This window comes from Neodiprion pinetum, chromosome 7 (assembly GCF_021155775.2).
Source record: "Neodiprion pinetum isolate iyNeoPine1 chromosome 7, iyNeoPine1.2, whole genome shotgun sequence".
In the NCBI taxonomy this organism is placed as follows: domain Eukaryota; kingdom Metazoa; phylum Arthropoda; class Insecta; order Hymenoptera; family Diprionidae; genus Neodiprion; species Neodiprion pinetum.
Genome location: NC_060238.1, coordinates 9,609,690 through 9,623,325, shown reverse-complemented (window position 1 = coordinate 9,623,325; position 13,636 = coordinate 9,609,690). Strand labels below are relative to the sequence as shown.

General features: G+C 39.2%; 1 protein-coding gene across 1 annotated transcript in view; it reads left to right on the top strand.

Moving 5' to 3' along the window:
- Positions 1-13,636, top strand: part of kl-2 (dynein heavy chain 2, axonemal kl-2) — a 1,019,064-nt gene that overhangs the window by 57,566 nt on the left and 947,862 nt on the right. Inside the window, exons 5-6 of the mRNA XM_069137782.1 lie at positions 11,349-11,485; positions 11,543-11,885. Of these exons, the coding sequence (XP_068993883.1) occupies positions 11,349-11,485; positions 11,543-11,885 (480 nt within the window). The remainder of the gene's footprint in view (positions 1-11,348; positions 11,486-11,542; positions 11,886-13,636) is intronic.

The window sequence follows — 13,636 nt, the reverse complement described above, 5'->3', positions numbered from 1 at the left end:
GAAATAAAAAAAAATGATACTTCAAACGTCGCTCTTTGCGACTCAAAATGCAAAACAAGAGAAATAATAATTTAAAAGTCGCTATTCGCGATTCGAAATCTCAAACACTTAGGTTAAACAAAAAAAAGAAACAAACAGAAAAGAAAAGTTTAAATAAATCTAGAGGGCTTCTAAGCCTACGTGCGCTAGTCGCTGTCTTAATAATAACAATAACTGTTGCGTATAGCCTTGAGGAGTATGAGGAAACATAGGTTTTCTTTCGAAGGGACTTGGTCTGTCGGGTGTTTCTGACAATCGGGAAAGAAAATGGCACGAGTACCGAACCGATGATTGAGGTTTCCTTGATCGGTTTCCTCTTTTTCCGCACAGAAAATAAATTAGTACAAAAAAAAAAACAGAACGGAAGTACCCGAACAAATTAATCATAGATTAGAAAACCGTGAATTATAACGAGGATGTATCCCGAGGAAAGCCGCTATTAACCGGTTGGAAAAAAAATACCGAAGTGCGTGACAGCCTTGTTTGGTTTCCTCGTAAGGATTGTTCTAGTATGGCCGAGTCGTCAAGGAGCCGGTCATACTAGACTAAGAGGGGGAAACCGAAAAGAATAACCGCCGTAATGACAGTGTTGCTACCGAGCCAAATGTTTCGCTGTTTAAATTGAATATTACTCGAATTAATAGTTCCAATCCGTAACAATAACTCAAAAACCAAAAACAGAATTTGACCCGACGCGCTAACCGCGACCGTCCTCTGCTATTCACAGCGCTAATTGCCACTTAACAATAAACCACTAGACCAAAAAAAATAGGACCAAAATCGTACTCGATGCGCTATATGCTATCGTCCTCTACGAAATGAAGCGTTAATCACCACGCTACAATGCTCATCCACAAAGGCAATAACTGAAGCTAATCCTTATTCGACGCGCTAGTCGCATACCTAGCTGTTACTCTTAATTACGTCGATATCCACGGTAATCGTATGGGTATTATCGAAACGCATCCGAACTCAATTCGTACTCACAATTCCCGAAAAGTTCACAAATCTCCCTGTTAATCCGAGCGTCCACGTACGATGATACACGACCTACACGAGAGGTGACACTTTTACCTCAGCTGACTCGACTGGAACCCATGCAGCGGAATTTGGTTGCACTCAATTTGAAACAAAAGCGACTCACCCCAAAACTATGACTCTCCGCGTTATCGCGAGAACTTAGGCTACGGCCATCAACAAGGAGATCGGCAAACAAATTTCGAGTGCCACTCCAACTCAACGAGGAACTGTCCAACCGTTGACCGGTGCACCAATCTGAATTGCACTCGAAATGCGTTCGCAAAGAATTAATAGCGCTTACCGCTTCGCAGCTACACCAAAAACGCGCCCACATCTGCTTCCGCCATTTCGCACTCCAATTACGTTTATTGGTTTTTGAAGTGAAAACTTCTTTAGCGGCGCTCTGCAGTTTTTTAGATGGGTACAAGATGTTAAGCTCGTGTCAGATCCGTAAGCGCGTCAGATCCGTAGTCTGATCGAAAAAGCGTAAGACGGATGGAGAGGGGGTAATATCCCCCTCTCTTCCTGCCGTACGGCGAAAATGTATGCCTGCTCCGTCTGTCTCGTTTAAGTGGCGCTGGGCGCCTGCGCGTGTTCGTTTGTACTACAGCCTGCTACGCGCATCCACAGATGGTGACTGCTGATGTGTCAATCGTTTGTATACTCGTGAAATTCGTGTATATAAAGTGCTGAAAAGATGGAAATGGAAGAAAGTGCATTTATTAACGAAAAAAGGGACGAAGAAATATCGAAAGAAAATAAGTGAGTACTTTATAAAAATATACATATGTACCTACACATTATAGATGTAATATTTGTAATATGTTGATACTTTATAGCGTTAACCTATATGTATATTATATATTATAGTATATATATAGTATATATACTGACATACATAATATATATACGGATATACATAGTATATACATATATAGTATATATCAGATCTCCAGCTTCATGAAATCATAGTTTATAACATAATATTAGACCTCGTGAAAGGAAATCGCCGTGCGATTTTTTTAAGAGGTGCCACATCGAGATTTTGTAATTCCCATTTGATTAACACATAAGAAATCCAATTCTGACGGTCGGAGGGAGATAATAATTTTTCTATGCAACGAACGGAACTCTATACAGTAGCGCTTGACAGTCTATATGTTTTCTTCGAATGTATTTGATGGATATTATTCAACATTTTAATGTGACCCACTCAAGGAAGCTGGGAGTTTATCCTAGGTACCCATTTTTCGAAAAGGCGAAAAACAACGTTTTACGCAATGTTGAATCACTCGAAGATCGTGCGATTAAAAAATTTCTCCGACCCGGCGATTCGAAGAAATCATATAAACTGTCAAGCGCTACTATATGTATATACGCGCGACAAATTTTAGCGACATATTTGAAGGAAATCGTTTCTTTTTTAATAATACATTAAAGCAATGCGCGCGTGACTCATTGGTTCTTGATATTAGGAGTATCAATTGTGACACTGACCACATTGACTTATCAAGTGCTTTGCTAATCGAGTGTAAAAACGTGTATTACGTATAAAATCATAAAAAATACGATACCAAACAAATAATTTCAAATGAAAATAAATGAAATAAAATAATAACAAATAATCTTCGTTTTTCAGAAAAACAAAAGAAAAAAGGAATAAAAATCGGAAATATCAATGTGCATGGCGTCAGCGTAGAAAAAATTTGAAAAACAAAGATTCGAAGGAAGAAAAAGAAGAAGAAAAAAGAAAAAGACATCGTGAAAATCAAAGGGCATATTATTTATGTAATATAAATTGTCATGTTTGTCTACGATAGCGCAATAAATGAATATTGTATTTTACCACATAAATGATAGTACTTTTATACTGATAAATAAAACAATTCGTGCGAAATTATTCCCTAACCATTCCAACATATTCAAAAATGCACAACTGTCGCGAACTGTCGCCAGGACTCAAGTGTCGAGCTCCGCTAATCGGAGTCGCAATTGGAACATGCCTCGAACATAGGTGCTATCCGTCGTGAAAAACTCTTCCGCTCTCATTGGTGTTGCCTTTCCGAAATTCTTATGGCCTAACTTATCGCTATCGTTGACTCCCGTTGTTGCGGGGTGCTGATTGGCTGTCCAGTCTCCGGTATCCCGTAGTTTGACAGTGGCGTGGTGACGACTTCACGTGGTTGCGTGACGTCAGCGTGGTGAGCGGGGAGGCTACGGCTCGCCGGCCACCAACGGGAATCTCGTCCGCCTTGGGTTCCCTCGCGGCAAAGCTCTACGTTGACGCTCCCTCCGTAGCCTCGTGGGAGGCGCTCCTTTCGTCGCGGTCCGTCGCGACTATGATTCTATAATGCTTTTTGAATTTGCCGTCGGTCCCGTGTATGATGTCGCATTTACTCGAAACAGAAAAAAAAATAAACAAAAATCCTGAAAAATCGTATTCGCCAGACCGGAAATTGTCCCCTCTCAGAGTATCGGTTGCGTGACCTTTGTCCTGGCACTCTTTTATGAAATAATTAGCGGTCTGATCCGCGGGATCCCTAATTTCGAGTCTTATCTAGAGTTTGGGGAGCCGTTTAGAACGCGCATCGAAAATGCCACGTTACAAGGTATAAGGTTATATATTTAGAGTAAAGGGTTCAATCCCTGATCCCAAGACGGATGTTTATTGTATATATGTGGGGTAAAGGGTTAAAGCTATAAGGATGTAAGGGCATATATGTGAGCTAAAGGGCTGATTCTATAAAGGTATAAAGTTATATATCTAGGGTAAAGGGTTAAATCTGTAAAGGAATGGAGGCATACACGTAGGTTCGAGGTTAAATCTGTCCAGGCATAAGGGCATATATATGGGTTCGAGGTTAACCTTGTGAAGTTATTGAAGGGTGGAAAGAAGTGTGGCCTTCTTGGTGAAGGGCCTGACGACAGAGAAATGGACTGGGGTGTGAAAGGGAGGGGGTGAGGTAGTGAAGGAAAGGCCGGGTGGTGGAATGAAGGTCTGGATTCCTGACACGGCGGCGGCGGCGGCGAGATATCTTTATAATCTAAAGAGATGTTATTATTATATACATCACAATTATATTTCATACTCTATACATGTGCAAGGAAAGGATGCGAAAAGAGTAAAAACGGAAGCGGTTGTCGAAAGTTTTTTTTTTGTTGTTGTTGCAGTTATTTCTATCGCGAGCGAAGAGAAAAAAATCGAGAGTGGAGATGTCCGGCTGCCAAGTGGGAGAATTCTTGGTGGGGCTGCAGAGTAGTAAGCTCTATTAATCCCTACCGAACCAATTTCGAGGACGATTTAGATCGGCGCACCGATTACAGGAATACTCGAAATTCGTTTGCCGATCTTCTTGTTTGATGGCCGTAGCTTAAGTTTTCGCGATAACGCGTAGAGTCAATTTTGTTTATGAAAAGTATCGAGTAGATTCATGGTTTTGAGTTGAGTCATTTTGTTTTTAAATTGCGTGCAGCCAAATTCCGTTACACGGAGTCTCGTCGCGCCAGCATATTTTGAGAGTGTCACATCTTATGTAGGTCGCAAATCGTCGGGGGTGAGCGCTCTGTTTGACAGTATTTCTATTTGATATTGGGTTTGAAACGCGTACTATTCGTACTTCGGATGCGTTGCAATTAACCTCTTTAAATTAAAGTTAAGAAATTGAGAATTATTTGTAAATGCGGATAGTAGTCAGTGTTTTGATTAGCGCTGTTGTTTAGTAGAGGACGACGGCGTTTAGGAAAGTAATTTTTTGTTTTCAGTTTTTGCCCTTTTGTTTACTATTACGAGTGCGACTAGCGCAGGTAAGATGAAGGTTTCTTGGATTGCTGGTTGTTCCTGATGTTGGTTGATTTTTCTTTTGTAGTTATTTTCAATAGCGCGAAGAGTGAATCCTGCATTATTTTTTATTTTATTATTATATCGCCGCTATTGTGAAATATATTATTTTATTATATTTTTGTCGAATAGCGTGTAATTGGTGAGTGTCTTTCTCTCTCTCCAAAACTACCCCACCCCTCTCTGCGATACTGAGCAACCGAGCATATTGCCCGAGGTTTACAGAAGATAAAGATTTCAAGGCGTGTTGAACACGCCTGGCGCCCAATAGAATCTCGCGATATGTTAAGTATCATCTTAATTTTTCCAGCTTATATCGCGGGCCGCCAAAGTATTGTGTACGCGGTAAGTTTTCGGTCACTCTTCCAAGTGGCTGAAGTGCACTAAAAATCAGCGTCACAATACATTACCATTTTATGAACCGGGACAATTTCTAGACAGCTGAAAATCAACTGCGCATGCGAGAGTTTTATCGGCTGTTCGTGCAGGCTGGCCACCTCAAGTGTCAGCTGTCAAACTCTGTCTCTGTTGTCGATGTAATTGATACGAATTTTTGAAGTTAGAATTCAAAAATAATTGAGGTAGTGAATCGGAAAGGTTTGGGAAGCATTTATTATTGGGTCAAAAAATTGATTCTTGAAAGAACGGTTTGAATTTAATGGTTATGCTGTTTGATAATTCGTTTTATTCCATTGAAATAAGAACTCTGTTTAAATTGTTATTTTTCTTTTTTTTTTTTGAGTACGGTATGTTTCGAACAAAATTATGAAATTATTTTTTTCAGAACATTCATACTCTCTTACATGACATATATTTTTTGAAATTTATTCAAAGTGGTGCGCCGTATTGAAAAAGAAATAAAAACTATTTTTAAATATTATTTTTCAATTTTTTTAAATATTTTTACGTCCTCCAGACCTTAAATTCTTTTCTCACACTCCTACTACTGTTACTTTATTCCCTGTATCCTCTTCTTATCACTTTACTGTCTCAGTTCCTATAACGCGTCAGCAGAATGCTCCCTCTGCCCATGCACTACAGCTAGCCAGTCCTTCACATTCTTCACCCCATCTACGCACTCAAGTCTTTACTCATTCGGACAACATCAAAAAGACCTCTCTTCCTTATTCCTTCCCTCGTCTTCTCGTTGCACTCTCCATGTCTTTGAAAATGAATCAATTGTACACGCAAACATTCATCTCATGAATGTAACTTTCTCTCATTTCCTCTGATTCTTCGTACGTGCGTGTAGTCGACGGGTAACGAACCCGAAATGAGCCATCATAACATCACGGCTGAGTGTGGATGCGGTCATGGATATCCGCTCATCGTGATCACTATCGTCTACCCCGTAACATACTTATTGATTTTGTTGAAAATTAGTTAGGGTTTCTGTAGCTTCAGACACTTGGGGTAAGGAATAAACGAGATAACACAACACGGTGAATTATTCGTGAAATGAAAAGATTGCGTTTATTAATGTATGGTAACGGAAACTGATACACATGACTGTATCATGGCGTAAATACATGCACACTGAAAAGAAGGCGGAAATCCACAGACCAAAGTCCAGAATCAAAACAAAAACATATCTTACGTATTAACGTCTTATTCTAATTCTGCTATTGACTAGCTCGATCCTTCGTCTATATCCACACACAGAAAAGGCGCTAATATTTGCATATTCTCAACAGATTTTTATTTTATAATAATAATGAATATATTATAAATTCAATCAAAAAACAACCAGAATTATTTTACTATATTGTATTGTATGTTATACGGAGGTAGCCGGGCGCTCAGTCCCGCTGGACCAATGTGTCCGGGGCCATTGAGGAATCCTAGTATGTAGAAAATGACGTGAGGTTGGCCAGCTTGGCGAATTGAAGCAGCCTGCCCACCCCTATTTCCTCAATGGTCTGCTTACGCGGTCCCTCGAACCAACCACACCGGGTGATGAAGTGGAGGGGAGTCTCCTGCTCCTCCTCGCATCTCGAGCCAGGGACTCCGTTCTGAGCCCCAAGTGTATGAGGTGCCTGCCCGTGTACCAATGACCGGTAATGAGACCCATCGCGGTTTTTAGCTCGGTCCTGTTTAGATTGATAAGCGTGGCTGCTAATGCTTGCGATGGTCCTTAGAATAGGGCCCTCGTATGAGCCATGCCCGGTGCTCTGCCCCAGAATTCCGCGAGGCGGGTCTCCTTTCGTTGCTTAGATAGGCGTTTTACGTGCCCCGGAGATAGGTCAATGAGATAGTCCTCGTCGCTCACTTGGCGTGAGGCTCCCTCTCTGGCTAGGTTGTGTGCCAGCTCGTTGCCTTGGATGCCACTGTGTCCTGGCACCCATATAAGGCTCACGTGGTTATTCTTTGCCAGCCGTGATAGAAGAGTGATGCAGCCCTAAGTCAGCACTGACCTCACGATGTATGCGTCCAGATATCTAAGTGCCACCCGGCTGTCACTGCAGGTAAATACCGCGAGAATATCTTGAATGTTTGCACTCGGTCATCGCCGACTCGGTACCACTCAAGTTCTTCGATTGTTTCTCGCAGGCTGGCCATCCTATCTTTAATTTTACCCACGTGAAGTTGGCAACCCACTAAACGGAAAGGATTTTTTTATATTTTAATCGATTGTACTCGGTGCGTACCTGATTGTACCACCTTAAATTTCGTTTGTACCTTAAGGGGGAAGAAAATACAAGGGGAAGAAAAATTGGTCCGCAACTCATGTTGAGCTAAATATTTTGCGTTCATGCTATTGTAAAAAGCATCGTTTGTACTCGTTGGTACCGATGCTATTTTGAAAAAAAAAATTCGATTTTTTTCGATTTTTTTCCCCTCAATTTCCCAGATTTATTTCAATTTTTTTTTTTGTCAATTCATTTCCTCAATAAATAAATAAATAACTATAATCGCATATAAATATACCTGATTCGGTATTTAAGCGGATAGGAAATTCTCAAGCCTACTGCGAGACACTGTGTATTTTCCTTCTTAATAGGTGGTATTTTCAACTTTGGTTTGAGTACTGAGACATAGATTAGTGTGAAATTAACTCCGTCAAACTTTATAAATGAACTTGAATCACTGATACCGTGAATGGTAGGTGGACCCTCTGTCGTGGCTCCTCTTCTGCCTCTCGCACCTCCGATACCCATACTTGTTGTGGTATCGCATGCGTATTTGACCGCTCATCCTGTCACAATATGTCTAATGATTAGGTTGAGTGTTCATTGGAGATACTTACGCACATACAGGGTGTCCTGAGAATTCTGGGATGACTGAATAACTTGAAAACTTTGCGTAGTAGAACAATGTCAGGTACTAAGGTTGTAGGTTAGTTGTTGTTGTCCCTTTACGAGGAGAACCTGCAAACTATAATACACGAATTTGCACGAGACTTCGCAGAATGAAGGAGTAATGAAAAGAAGCGAACGTATATTTCAGCTTTTCCATAAACACTTGACCGTTTTCAAGAAAATAACGGTTGAAGTTTTGATGCTGCTTCATGAATCCATTCGCGGACGTTGAGTCCAAGTTGATCGGTGGTGCAGTGGCTAGCGTATCGGCAATTTTTTTTTTTTCCTTTCATCGTCAAAGTATGCTTTACGAATGTTTCTTATTCTATTGATAAATACAAGGGTGCTATGTTCCTAATTACAATTCGTCATTCCAAAGCAATTATCCGTTATACCGAAATATGCTACAAGATATTAGAATTAAAGATGATTGGAAATGAAAAATGCATGATAGCAGGTAACTTAATTTTTGTGTTTGTTGTTACAATATTAAAATTCAAGAAGATCCGGTGGATTTCTTGGAGTGATACCTACCCTAAAAATATTCGAGCCGAAAATTTTGTACACCACGATCGATCCACGAAGCCACATTTCTCGCTGTGAATGTTTGGAAAAGCAACGTCGTTGACGTTGCTGAAAATTTTGCGATCCAGTTATAATTTTGCGGCATACCAAATCATTTTCTTGAATGCTGGTGCCTACAATTGATTATGAATTCAATCACATCACGTCCACATGTAATATAAGACAACATCCACTTCGAGAAATGGGACTGTGACAAAAGTGCTTTCGTGCCTTGTTCGTGGTGTGCAAAATTTTTATGTTTATCATGTTTTTATGAAAGGTATATATCGGATCCTTTCAAATTATAATAATGTAATAATAAACATAAAATTCAAGCTGCCCGCTATTATATATTCGTTATTTCCAATTATTTTCAAACCCAATACTCTGTAGCATATTTCGGAATGTCACGAGCGCGCACATTTACCCGAAATTGTAACATATTACCGATCATAACAATTATCATTTTTCATTATTATTATCTTTAGAGACAAGGAAGCATAGGTTTAGTTAGTACATATAAAATATTTTATCATAATCAGTTCGTGGTATAGCCAAGCGCAACGGCGTAGTTGGACAGCCAGCAACGTCAGCGTCTTCGCGCCCGCCAGATCCCGGGTGTAATCAACACCGGGATGAGGCGAGCGCGAAATCACGCGCTTCGAGGATGACCGTTGCGAGGCGAGCCTTTGTTCGAAATTGCAAACGTCAGCGAAAACTCGCTCGCCGCCCGACGTTCCAAGGGGTGTCGGACGAGCGAGCGAAGACAGTCCCCGTTAGAGACAGCTAAGAACGACATCTACGGAACCCGGGCTCCTTCAGAGCTGCTGTGTGAAGAGTATCAGACTTAGATTCACCGACGATTAGAGTGGGAACCCCTCTAATTCTATAAGCGGTGTTCCAAAGCATCTCGCGTCGCGGCGTTAGTCCTTGAAGTAGTAATAAGTGTTGAACCTCGAGCCACGAACTCTATAGAGTAGTGTAGTACGTAAGCGAGTGAGTGAAGTGAACTTCGGCACCTTCGAGGCCGAAGCAGCAACTGAGAGAAAGAGAGAGAGAGAAAGAGAGAGAAAACGTGAGTAGTATAGGAAAATACTGTAAGCTTCCTTGTCGATAACCCTGCTGCCTTTTAGTTTTTCATTAAATATTTCTACTCGCTTCCATTCAAAATTGGTACCACATAATTGAAATCCTCCAAACCATTTCCCACGGAACGCCCTGTAGAGGACGTTCGCCTCCGAATCCACCAAAATTAAATATAAACCTCGGTAATAACAAAGAGGGTGAAGTCGTCGCGTGCGAGACCGCTCCGCACGTGACAGGAATAACGGGCAATTGCTTTGGAATGATGAATTATAATTTAAATATAGCACTCTTGTATTTATTAATAAAATGAGAAATATTCGTGAAGCACACTTTGACGAATATCGGAAGAAAAAAAAAACAAATGCTCGGTACTTTAACACGAGACGCAACAACTCGACGCCGTAACGCTAGCCACTGCGCCACCGCTCGGCTTGAGCACGATACGCGCGTGCGGATTCATCAAGAGGTATTGAAACTGTAACCGTTATTTCCTCGTAAACGGTCCAGTGTTCATGGGTAAGCTGAAATGCGTGTTCGTTTATTTTTATGACTTTCATATTCTGCGAAGTCTCGTGCAAATCCGTGGGCTACAGTTGGCCGATTCTCCTGGATAGTTAATCAGTCGTAACCTTAGATCCTTGACGATGACCTTCGAGGTTATTTCAAGGTCAAGCTGAATTTTTTGAATGGGAACCCATGTTTTTGACCCCAAAAATTAAAAAAACCAAAAATTCCACGATCAGATATGATATTGGACACTGCAAATTTTGATTTCTGATTGTTACCTCAAGGTTGAATGTTTGGCTTACAACCAAGGACCAATCGTGATGCAGGTTAGTTTAATAAAGTAATCGAGGTCCCCCCGAAGCGAATCCGAAGTCAGATTCTGGAAATTCAAAATGACAGAGCCAAGATGGTGGCCGGAATTTGAGGATAAGAACCAATTGCAGTGTAGGTCTGTTCAATTTTCAGGATCGTACATGTAATCCACTTATAGTGACCTTGGAAACTCACCAAACGGATTTGTATCACGATAATCCGTGCCTTGTGCCAAGCGCTTAATCTTCTGATAACCTTTAGAGGTAAAAATTTGTAGTGTCCAATGTCATATCCGATCGTAGAATTTTTCACTTTTGCCAATTCCGGGTCGAAAACATGAGGTTCTAAAAGCAAAAAAAAAAAAAAAAACGTCGGGTTCACGTTGAAAATGGCTCGGGGAAAATCCTACAACCTCAGTACACAACGGTTATTCCACAAGTTGAAGTTTTTGAGGTATTTGGCCGTCGCGAAACTTTTGGTACACCTTGCATAATGCCAATGTAGTATTTTCAGCGTACTGTCCTCTCGTAAGTGGATTTTGCGGGCTGTGTTCAATGAAATGTAATCGTGTTATTTTATAAACTCATCAGAGATAACATTTCGCAATAAAGTTATTCAACCTTATTACGATTTAACTATGTTATCTACTATCTCATTATAATAAAGTAATTTACATTACGCAGATCTCTGATGCTCATAGTCAACTAACGTCGGAGGAATGGAAACTTGACGAGGAATATATTTTTTGTCACATCGATACGTTCATTACCAGGTGCAATGATTCCTTGGAAATATGTCAAGCAATGATCGATTTTGCACGGTAGTATTGTGTTGTCATATAATAACATACATGCAAATATTGACTAGAAAATTTCAGATCAGATGAAACGCAAATCATCTCGAAACCACGATTTGGTGGAACTAAAGGGACCGAATACGAAAGGCTGTGTGAAAAGGTAGAGAGGATGTTTCTGGAACACTTAAGAGTGATAGAAATATTATCGGGTACGATTTTGGATGTGCAAGCTCCTTGTTGGTTCGATGATATGGTGCGATTCCGAGAAGAAATCAAAGACTTAGAATTACTCATCGAAAATCTGATTACGAATGTGTTTAAAACCGTAAGAAATATAGAAGAAGGAATACAGGCACTGTATGGATTCTATAATTACACTCGTCGAGATAGTGTGAAGGCAATTTTTGATCGTAAGACCACTACCGTAAGTATTTGCATTCAATCTGCAGGTAAGCATGTGAATATTGCTCCCTCTAAGAACCGGTCATCCAATAATTTTGCTACTTATACCGGTGGAAGACTGCTCCATGCCCAATCATTACCTCAAATCATCATATCAACTCCTTAAACGGCATTGACAGCATACGGTGCATATTGATTACCTTGTGATTGACTAGAACGATGTTTTGCGAAATTCGATATTCAGTGGTTTTGGAAGTCACTGATTACGAATTTTTCCTCGAAATTCAGAAACTATATGGCTAATCCAATATAGTTGACCAAAATACACTCGATTTGCATGATAATTGATTTTAGGGAGGTCACGAAGTCACTGATTGCAAATCCACTTTCAAAATCTATGACTTCAAAATAAAGGATCTAATATGGCAGACCAAACTGCTAAAATCAAAAGTACATTTTTTCATTTTGGTCCGCCGTATTAGATTCACTATTTTGAATTTCTGATCTTTGAACTTAAAGGGTTAAGCGTAGTTTCGATTTTTCAAAGTTCAATTTTTTTAATACATTTCCGTAATGAACATATATCTGATTATATAAACAGAAAATTTCATGTCGATCCGATAAATATTCCCCGACAAAGACGCCCCGGAGCATTTATCAATGCTTTTGAAACTTTAAACGGGGTTTTCTCGAAACTATGTTTTTAAAGTCGGTTAGCAAGATTTCTCGGAAATGGCTGAACCAATCAGTCTCAAATTTTTAGACAAGCTTTATAAATACATTTTTCAGTCCTTGATGGGAGGTTTTTTCTCGTTGACAAATATTTTCCACATTGAGGTAAAGGTTATTAGGGAAAATCAATATTTTTTTCGAGAAGCCACCGTTACACTAAAAATTAATGTTTCACCTATTTCTTGGATTAAAGACCAGATACTGCCTTATATTGATCAAATCTTTTTTGCTTTTACACGTAAATGAATGAAAATGTTCGTTATAATTGTTTATAAATAGACTTAACGTTTACTTATTAATTTTAAACACCTATTAACAATTAAGAAGTATTAAAATTAATTTAAAATAAGTAAAAAAAGAGTATACAGTGGCAAAAATCGGTACTTATAATGATTTATAGTAAATTTTATTCTTTTTTATTTTTTAAAAATCGAAAAAAAATAGTCAGTATGGAGGCAACCGGATCGGTCTTGAAAGTTGCTGAAAGAACAGTAGTTTGAAATGAAAAATTTAAAAAAAAATCGAAAGGAACACTTACTTTCAAAAACATGATTTAAAGTTTGAAACTCAAAAATCTCAATCACAAACACTTTAAATATTTTTTGTTTTGTATTTTTTTCTGTAAAGACCATTTAAAAACAAAGATTTAAACAAAAATAAACCTCAATTTGGACCATTATTAAGAAAGTTATAAACAAAAAACCAAGAGAAGAGCGATTTTTTGGAAAATTTGATATTTTTTTAACAAATAATCCAAAAAATCTCAAAATTCACCAGAAAGGCTCTTATTAGAGGTACTAAAAAATACTGAAAAATTGAGGAAATCAAAAATCAAAATTTTTCAAACCATCCGATTTGGCGTGGAATGCCGCGTATATAAATTTTTGTTTTAATGTATTGAAGTGTCTCGTCATGAAAAATTACTTTTTTCGGGCTCTCAACTGCGTATGAGCCGTTAAATTCGTAATAAGCAACCACAAAATCCGTAAGTGCTACGATTCATTAAAATCAAAATATTTAGTTTTTTTCGCTCTTGGGGTA